The 10250-nt window shown below is 36.3% G+C and overlaps 1 protein-coding gene across 1 annotated transcript; it reads right to left on the minus strand.

Annotated features, from left to right (window-relative positions):
• On the minus strand, positions 2137-2911 carry LOC109222970 (protein LIGHT-DEPENDENT SHORT HYPOCOTYLS 4-like). Its single transcript, XM_019387248.1, has one exon. It carries the CDS (start codon positions 2874-2876, stop codon positions 2340-2342), a length of 537 nt encoding a protein of 178 aa, XP_019242793.1. The 5' UTR covers positions 2877-2911; the 3' UTR covers positions 2137-2339.

The following is a 10250-nucleotide window of genomic DNA, read 5'->3' on the forward strand; positions in this document are numbered from 1 at the left end:
AATCTCACCTATCAACCGGAAAAAAAAAAACGCCAAAATTTTAATTTCGCCAATTCAAGCCTAAACCTTCCACGGACCTCCAAAATATATTCCGATCACGCTCCTAAGTCCCAAATCATCTAATGGAGCTAACCAAATCATAAAAATTTCAATCCGAGATCATTTACTAACAAGTCAAAACTTGGTCAAACCTTTCGAATTTAAAGCTTCAAACTGGGAACTGTTCATCCAAAACCATTCCGATTACCCTGAAAACCAAAACCGACGATTTACATAAGTAATAATACATCACACGGAGCTAGCCATGCCCGAGAACTGGCAAGCGAAGTGCAAAAGCTCAAAACGACCCGTCGGGTCGTTAGACTTCGTGACCTCTTATGTCTCCCTCATAAGCGAGTAGGATAATTAAATTAGAGAAATCAACCCTACAAGCAATTATTTTAGTATCGCTATTAGAAATATATGTACTTCTTGCAAGACTTTGATGGCGAATGATAAGTAACTTGCTAGAAGACTTGTTATATTGTTTCTAAATACAAATGCATATTCTTATTGACTTTTCCTGTCCTATACTCTGTCTTGAACCTCCAAAAATATAACTCTTGAGAATTTAGACTTTTAGAGCACTTATTCTAGCTAATTGAATAATGTGACACCACAAGAAAAATAAACTAGTGGCGCAAAGCAAACTACCACCTATGCAATCATGGAAATTAAGGACTAAAACAAGAAAATACTAAATGCTTTACACAAAGAGGAAACGCTTCTTTTCCACAATTTGAAAACCCAAAAATAAGAATCTTAGTGCAATTATTGCCCTAGCTCCTTTTTTCTCTACCACATTTCTCCAATGAATGTGCTTTTAAAAGACGATTTGATGCATCCAAGAGAACTTTCTTGTAGCAGCAATTATTAACAAGAGGAAAGTAGTGTATGTATTGAAGACAAACTTGAAGTGGTAGGATTCTCTTTTCCATTTTGGAATATTCATGTCCCATCGATTCTTCCAATACGAAGGAATTAATAATTATTCTGAGTAGAAGTAGAAATCATGTGACTGCGGTAACAAATTACGACTACTAATAGAAAACAAAGAGGGAACAAAATAATTGAAAAATATCAAATGGAAACGACGAGACACGTTATGTTATATTTCATACACGGTCAAGTTTATTGTGAGACTAGCTAGCCTGTATTACACCAATCCAATTTATGCATGTTACCTGATTTTCCCTATATAAGGGAATATAGTTTCTCTGTAGTGTCGCTTTCACAAGGTCAAATAATCTAAATTATATGGCCGTTATAAGGACTATTATATTATAATATAAAAACTTCAATTCAAATGCATATATGATCTACAGGCATTTATCTGGTAATTGGTGTTTAAGAACTCTATATTGACAAGTATATGTAAATGACTTATTATACACATAATATACTAAGTCATTCACATGAGTCAATCGAATTCATGTATAATGGAGTAATATATACATACCCTAATGATTGATACTATATATTATGTATATTTATTATATTTATAGGAGTAATATTTATATTCAAAAAAGGGAAAAGATCACACTACACAGTCCTGCTCCGGTATTCCTTTGACATTGTATGATAATTTCTATCAAGAACTTTATTTTCTTCTGTCAGCAAACCTTCTGTGAAAGATTTCAAAAGGTGAAAGCACTGTTTTAAGTTATCGTTGAAGCAATCTTCTAGTAACTCAAGTACTCCACGACGTAGGTCATGAATTTTTTTTAATCAGTTAATTAGTCTCCATTTTAATGCATGTGCTTATATTTAATAACTAGTAAAATTAATGTGTGAGATTTTGACTATAGGTCAGTTTTATGGTCATTACAAATGTAGTTCTTTTAGTTACTCCTCTATCTATAGTACTCTTTTTTTTTTTACATGAGAAGTTCGGCAACATATAACACAAAAGTTCGGCAACAGTAAATAAAACACAATATACTTAATTCTTTGTATTTTCTCATCTTAGACAACGGTTTTGCTCTTGAATTTTCTTTCACCGTTATACATATAAAATAGCTAGATTGACACTAATAACTTTTTTTAAAGATATTTTTTACTATATACATATATTAAGCGGATGGGAAACGAGAAGAATTACTAAAAATTTCAATTGCAGCAAAACGATGGTACTAACAAAAACATAACATAAAAAGGGAAGAGCACTATATATCCACATTGGCTAGCTAAGGAGCTAAGAGGTGGAAATTAGGGTTGGTTATCAAAAAGAGAACTGGTTTCTATACATATCATCCAACAAAGCTAAATTCAAAAAAGCTCATGAAACAACGTAACTATGTCTATGGCAGCTTCAAGTTCTTATCTCCTTCTTTTTCTTGCTCCTGAAAATGTCGCTTATTATTCTTTCTTTTCTTCTTCTCATAAGCAATCCCTCTTGCCTTAGCTTGTGAATCCCTCACTTCCCTCAAATACAACCTCACTGCTCTCGCCCCAAACGGATTTGTCTCCGCGCGTCCTCCGTTCTCTTCGAAAGCAGCGCGTAGCCTACCGACTAGCGCGTCAAGGCTGCCCCACGCTTGTTTCAACGGACATGTACATGGTGCCGGCGGCTGAGGGTGTCCAAAAAACGGACAACAACAGTTGTGAACTTTGGTTTTTCCGAACTGATCTAGGTACTTTAAGAATTCAAGAATGTTTGCTCCGCTGCACCTTGATAGTATCAATGGTGGCTTGTGGTTTTTTAAGTATTGTCCGAATGTGTTCCAGTCTCGCCGCTTTTGTAGCTCGTAACGGCTCACCGCCGGTGATGGCGGCGGCGGCGCTGTCGGTGGGGAGAAGTTTTCTGAGATAGAACTTGTACTAAACACGTCTAACATGGCTATTGTTTTGTGGGGGACTTTTAACTTTTGAAGTTCTTGGAGGGTATCCGCCTCACTATATATAGAAAGTGAGAGAGTTAAATAATTTTACTTGTTGAGGGTGATGATTTGATTTATTTGATGTTTGTTTGTCATGGACAAGAAGGAATATTTCTTGAAATGTGAAATTTAAAATACTTGTTTTTGTTCACAAGTAAAATTCATAATTGTGGATAAAATGAATATCATAAAAGATAACATATTGAGACATAAACTTATCCAATAAATTGTAGAGTACTTAATTTGCATTTTAAAATGACCTCGCATATTAACTAAAAAATTCAAATTTAGTGTAGGGAGGCAAGAGTAGTCCAGAGCAAAAAGCACTTCAGAGTGAAAAATATAAATATTATTTGGGGTGGTTTTTTTTAGTTTTAAAAAAGTATTATAATGTGCTGATTATTTTATGAAGAGAATAATAATGTCTAGATTGATACGCAATAAATAAGTACTCTCATGTTTCAAATTAATTGAGGTACTTTCCTTTTTAGTCTATTCCAAAATAAGTGTCACATTTCTGAATTTGGAAATAATTCAATTTAAAACTCTTCATTTTACTCATTTTATCCTTAATGAGAAACTTTTATAACCACACAAATATCATGACCCCACAAAGCTTTTACCCCTTAAGTTTTTAAGACCACAAATTTCAAAAGTCTTTTTTTTTTTTTTCTTAAACTCCGTGTCGAATCAAACTAACTCATCTAAATTGAAACGGGGGGAGTAATAAATAAATATTATGTAGTGAAATGATAATTATACATTTTATGCATGGATTGTTATACATAAATTACCTAATTTTAAGCTATATCTATTTTTAGAAACTTTTATTCATATACTGTGAATATACATATTTTATTTCACATTTTTATTATGTATAAAATAAATTATATTAGTTATACCAAAATCAATAATACAGAATTTGATTTTCAGAATTGAACTCTCAACCATAAATTATGTGAAGTTTAATACTAAAATCAAATAATTTATTAATTATATACAAAAGGTTATACTATATAGTAGTAGTGCTATAGTTATACAAAAATATTAGACGTTATAAAAATAATAGAGTATAGAATTTTATACAAAAAAAATAAATTTTCTTAAATATAAACGACGTAAAAGTAGAAAATAGTGAAGAGACTAGAGAGAGAGTAGACTTTTGTAGAGAAAAAGTAATGGGGGAGAAAGAAAGAAAGAAAGGACGGGCCTACGAGTTATGACAGAGTGAAAATCACTTCAACTAGTCTTGTCAAATGTAACTTCATCTCCTCGTCTTATCAACTATCAAAACTTGGAGGATCGTCATTATCATCATCATTCTATTTCACCCTTTTCGATTCTTTCCTTCCTCCTTTTGTCTTTTTATTACCCGTGTGACAGTGGCTTAACTTGTTTTGACCACCTATGTCTATCGTCCGGAACCAAAATGTAGTTCTTTTGAACTCAAAGAATCGAGACGTTTAAAAAAAAGAAAAAGATTTGACCATTTTATATATAATGCTCTTTTAAAGGACGCTATACCTTAACGGTCGTTTGCCCAGTTAAGTATAGAGCCCTTTTAAAAGGCGCTATATATATAATGCTCTTCCTTACCGCGCTATACATACTCTGTGGGCCCACCAATAATTGTTTTGGGCTAAACAGACATAACAATAATTCAAATGGCTATAGCACCCTTATTTAAGGCTTTATACCTCAAAAAATTCGACCCCCCGAATTGGTTTTTGCCTTATTTAAAGACGTTAAGGATTTTGTAAAAATCCATTCAGAAATATTCTCAAGTCTTGTGAAATATTTCTTCGTTAAGTTGTTTTGCATTTTGTTATAATGTCCGAAGAGCGAAGAATTAGGGTTTCATTATATTTGGGTGGTGAGGTTGTGGTGGCGAATAACTCAATAAGTTATAGTTTATCTCCACAGTGTCATGTTAAGTTGCCACTTATAATGGAGTACGATACATTGGTATCGTTGTTATGTAAAAAAATGAGTGTGAGCAAACGTTCGGTGAATATTAAGGTAATCGGGAAGATATCCGTATTATGTGACTCCTCAATGGTTGCTTGTTATGCTGAGTTTAACATCGAAGATGATGAAACTCTTAGAGATTTTTTGAGGACTCCGGATAAAATACCGAGAATTTATTGTGATAAAACTATTGGAAATGTACGTGAAGGCTGAAGAAGTTCGCAATAATGAGGTTGCGCAAAGTATGGATATCCCTCAATCATCGGGTGGTTATTTTGGAGCAGTTTTAGCCGAATAGGTTCCGACTGAAAGAGTTTGGCTTGATCTAAGCTTATATCCACGGATGAATGAGGAGCGAGGAAATAATTTCTCCCCTAGTATACATAATCCACAAGCCGGGTGGTAAACTTCAATTTTCCCTTGTGTTACAATGTATATTTTTTGTGCATTAAATTTGTATTAACGCTCGTATATTCCACAGAGGGTACCATAAAGATATGAATTTTACAAGTTATGAACCAACGGCCAGTTGAAATATGTCTAGTTTTGGTGTGTTGGATCATAGTGGTCCATCCCGGAGTCATCATCAACAGGATAATGTGCATCATGGGATATCAACACATTATGATTTGTAAGTGAATATATAAAGTTATATGTAAAGTTTAGACCAATCTGAGTAACTCATTATTTTATTTGTGCAATGAAAACGAGCAACTTGATGGTCATGTCCTTACTCAATTGCCCGAAGACGACATATTAATCGGGATCTGGCAGATGCGCAGAGTCAGGAAGAGAATAGTGATTATGACAACGATGCCGATGAGTTTGGAGATGACACACCCTTCCCTGACGAGGGTGATGATGAGGAGGAAGAGAATGATGAACCTGATTTGACGAGGGAGCATGCTCCACCTCCCGTTAGACCAAGAGTGTACGATCCTCACGTGCTGTTTCATTCAAGGGAGATTCCCTACCTTGATCATTTGCCAAGTATGTCGGATGCGGTTGCCCTCACAAGGGATATTGACGAAATTCGGACAGCAATGTGGGATGAATCTAGACCAATGGTGCTGTCAAAGGGCATGCTTTTTCCTGATAAAGCGCGCCTAAGCAGGGCGGTGAAAATGTACAACGTAAAAAAGTGTCGTGAGATGATGGTATGGGAGTCATCTCGGGATATGTACAAGGTTATTTGTCGTAGATGGTTTACGGGTTGTAATTGGATGTTGTGTGCGAGGAAGAAGAAAATAAATATGTGGGTTGTGGGTAAATCATTGGCACCCACAATTGTGAAATGGACACAGTCAGTGGGAATCACTTTAACTTGGATGTTGACTTGATTTCTCTTGTCTTGATTCCACACATTGAAGCGTCCATAAGGTACATGATCAAAGAGTGTATTACATCTGTCCACCAGGAATATTGGTGTACCATTACCAAAAGAAAGGCATTTCTCGGGCGCAAACGTGCGTTTGAAATTGTTTATGGTAACTGGGATAAGTCATTTGCATCTCTACCCAGGTACATGGCCGCATTGCAACACTTTAACCCCAGGAATATTGTTGAATAGAAGCTTGAGCTGAGTTCAGGAATACCAGAACATATATTCAGATATGTGTTCTGGGCATTTAAACCAGCAATTGATGGTTTTGTATATTGCCGTCGGTAATATCCATAGACGGCACTCATGTCTATGAAAAGTATGATATTAAATTGTTGATCGTTGTTGCAGTAGATGCTAATGGAAGTATATTTCCCCCAGATTTTGCTATTTTGTGCCAATGAAAGCCAAGAGAAGTGGACGCTATTTTTGAACCACTTGAAGGAGCACATTGTCAGACAACGTTCAGGTATTTGTCTAATATCTGATCGGCATGGCGGTATTTTAAGTTCTGTACAGCATTTGCCTGCATGGCAGGAACCGTATGCATACCATCGTTTCTGTGTGAGGCACCTAAAGGCTAATTTCCAGAAGTCATATCCCAACAAAGACTTGCATGATTTAATGTGGATGGCTGCAACAAATCATCAAGAGTGCAAATTCAAGAGGCACATGGAATCGATCAGGCAGGAAGACGAAGGATCCTATCGTTGGTTGATGCGACATGAGCTTGACAAGTGGACATTGCATGCGGATGGTGGCAGACGATGGGGAATTCTGACTACAAATGTGTCAAAGTCTTTCAACGGGTTATTGAAGTCTGCACGTGAATTGCCTGTCACTGCCATGGTGCGAATGTCATTCAAGTAGATGTTTGAGAGGTTTGTTGAAAGGGCTAGAGTTGCATCAACATTGATAGAGAGGGGTGTTGAATTTATGCCAATACCAATGAAAAGATTTGAGAAATACAGGACGAGCACATTGGCATTCATATTTACAATATTGCAACGAGCGAAATATTTTTGAAGTTCGCACTGCTATCTATCAAAATCGGGGGAATAATACACACACCGTAAATGAAGCCAGAAGGTTATGCTCTTGTGGGAGATGGTCCATCTACCACATGTCGTGCTCGCATGCCATAAAGTGCTTTCAACATACAGGTTTCCCGGCAATCAGCTACATTGATAAGGAATATAGTGTTGCTGCATACTTAAACACCTATAGTGCATAGTTGCATCCAGTGGGTGCTGAGCATTATTGGCCGCCGGAACCATTTAAAATGGTGTGTAACAAGGAGTATTTGCGTCAGCGACAAGTGCAAAAAAGAACGCATATACGGAACCAAATGGATGTTGGTGATACCGTTTATGCGCGTAAATGTGGCATATGCTCGCAAACAGGACACGACCGTCGTAAATGTCCTTCAGCTGGTTTGGGTAGCGGTGGTAATTCAGCTCCCGGTGGAAGTTCATCCAATGTGCCCAATTATCAAGGATACCCGTAGTGTTTTTTTCTAGTAATTTGTTATAATGAGTATATATACATGTTCATCTTGCAGAATATACGAAATAAAATTATGTTTTCATTGGTGTTAAGTCTTATTGATATTTAGCATTAATACTTCAGTACAACAATTTAACATACACCCCAAGAAAAAAAACAATTATCATTTGCCATTATCGTCGCTGTCTGGCACTATTTCATTGTCATTGTCTTCAACTTCTTCGTCAACATCGTGTACGTTCCCTTCGGGACCGAGGGCATCGTAATCTAGGCCTCAGTTGACACACATTTCTCGTATTTCATCGCTATCATAAAGAAGACCACTTGCTTGATTTCTACAATAATATGGGACACCTACGTCCAATGTCTGTGGTAGAAACTTAGGTAGTCCCTCCCACTCGACAACTGTTGGGAAAACAGGAATCATTGTCTCTATGCAATTTATTATTTTCTAATAAATCCTAGTACTGATCCTTTGTTCCTCCCAAGAAGTTAAGATTATCCATTGCATGATGAACGACTAGTGCCTTTTCCATCTCTAAAATCTCCTTTATCAGAGTTCATCTTTGTGTATGGTTGTTTGGAAGGCTGCAGACAGTGCTTGTGGCACAAAAAGCCCATGCCAGCGACATAGTACTTCGTAATCACACCGTTTTGAGTAAAGGGGAACCCATTGTAGTTTTTCACCTCAAATTCGCATACCTTCAGGCTTTGTAGAATGCGCTTCGCCCTCAATAATGTGCCTTGCAACTTTGAGATCAATGTGTATATTGATAGGCTAATTTTCCAAGGTACGCAGAACACCATACCACTTGCAAGTCAGTGTAGCAACCTAGCATATTTTTTTCAAGGTAGGGATCGATTTGTTAAGACGTGATCCATGGGGATCTGTTGAACTACCTTCACCTTTTTGCCTCTTTTTGGACCACTTGTTAAATGTTAGTGGCATTTTTTTAATGGATGTTGTAATGTTTATTCACAAGGTCTTTGAAATACATATGACTTGGTTTAGTGTAAGAAGCTTTCTTATACCTGAAAGAATCATTATCACGCGAAGCATAGCGCAATGAAATACCACGTTATGTGTATTGTCTTGTCGACCTGAAAAAGCTGCCTTTCTGGAAAAGTTGTCTTCTAGAAAAGTTGTATTGTACCCTAAAGAATCATTAGCATGCGAATCATAGCACGGTGAAATACCACATTATGCGTATTGTCTTGTAGACCTAAAAAAGTTGCCATTCTGGAAAAGTTGTATTGTACCCTAAAGGATCATTATCACGCGAAGCATAGCGCGGTGAATACCACGTTATGTGTTTTTTTCTTGCCTATAAAAGCCTAGCGCATTTAGTTATTATTTGCATCAAGTAGAAAAAACTTTCCATTAATTTTGCATTTGTCTTGCATCAAGAAATGTCTGGACGCAATGACATACGTATTTGTTATTGTGGCAAACTTGCGATTTTGAAGCCATGTTGGTCAAATGGTAATGTGGGGCGCAGACGCTGGATATATCAACAACCTGTAAGTTATTGTTTTGCAAAAAATATTTGTTAATATTTTTTATATAACATGTTAATTAATAGTGTAGTGTTATAATCCCCATTTGAAGGACGGAAATCAATGTAGGTTTGAAGAATGGTATGATGAACCCATTAGGAATACTACAAACATTGTTTGCAATACGTTTGGAATATGATCGGTGAATACAAACTCCAGATCTTTATGATGCAATGACAACTTACGGCAGTGGAAGAGAAACTAAAAGAGGCGGAAGAAGAAAAAATAGGTTGGAAGAGAAATTTAAGTGGTTGAAGCAGAGAATAATGGACGATAGTGACTAAACAAACACACGTATGTGTTGAGTGTAGTTTTTATCTTTATGTTTTTCGTGTCATGTATTTTCATTAGTTGTACCGAATTTAAATTATGTTAAGTTCCTATATTTGTTTTTGTATTGTAGTATTAAAATAACAAAGAACCCGAGAAATAAAAACACAAAGCGTATATAATGTAAACCATAAATAATGTTGCTATTATTTGCTGAATGTCTTATGTACATAAAATCAAAAAAAAAATCAATGTGTCCCACAACCTTTATGCTTTAAAGCAGCCGCTGCCCTGAGGCGCATCCCATCTCGCCCGGCTACACTATCAGGATCATCCTCATCACGTCGCCTCTTTATTGGAGGATGCGCTGCAGCATGATCGTCAGTAAGGGTGGCATGCTTGGTAGAAGGGGTCGTCGGTCCAGCAGTAACCTACAAAATAATAAGATATTTTAGTATATGAAATATATATTAGTAATGTACGTGTTAGCTAAAAAAATTTAAAATGTCTTACCATGGTCTCAGCGGGATCTTGAATATAATCATCCGTCTCGGGCATGTCAGTGTACAAAGTGGCCTCCATGACGGGCGAGGATGATGGCTTCAAAAAAAAATAGGCTTTAGATATTTATGACTAATCAATGAGATAAA

The sequence above is a fragment of the Nicotiana attenuata genome, chromosome 2, assembly GCF_001879085.1.
Source record: "Nicotiana attenuata strain UT chromosome 2, NIATTr2, whole genome shotgun sequence".
Taxonomy (NCBI): domain Eukaryota; kingdom Viridiplantae; phylum Streptophyta; class Magnoliopsida; order Solanales; family Solanaceae; genus Nicotiana; species Nicotiana attenuata.

Bases quoted from the DNA above. Each gene is read 5' to 3' on its own strand.
- LOC109222970 (XM_019387248.1), bottom strand. From the start codon at position 2,876: ATGTTAGACGTGTTTAGTACAAGTTCTATCTCAGAAAACTTCTCCCCA.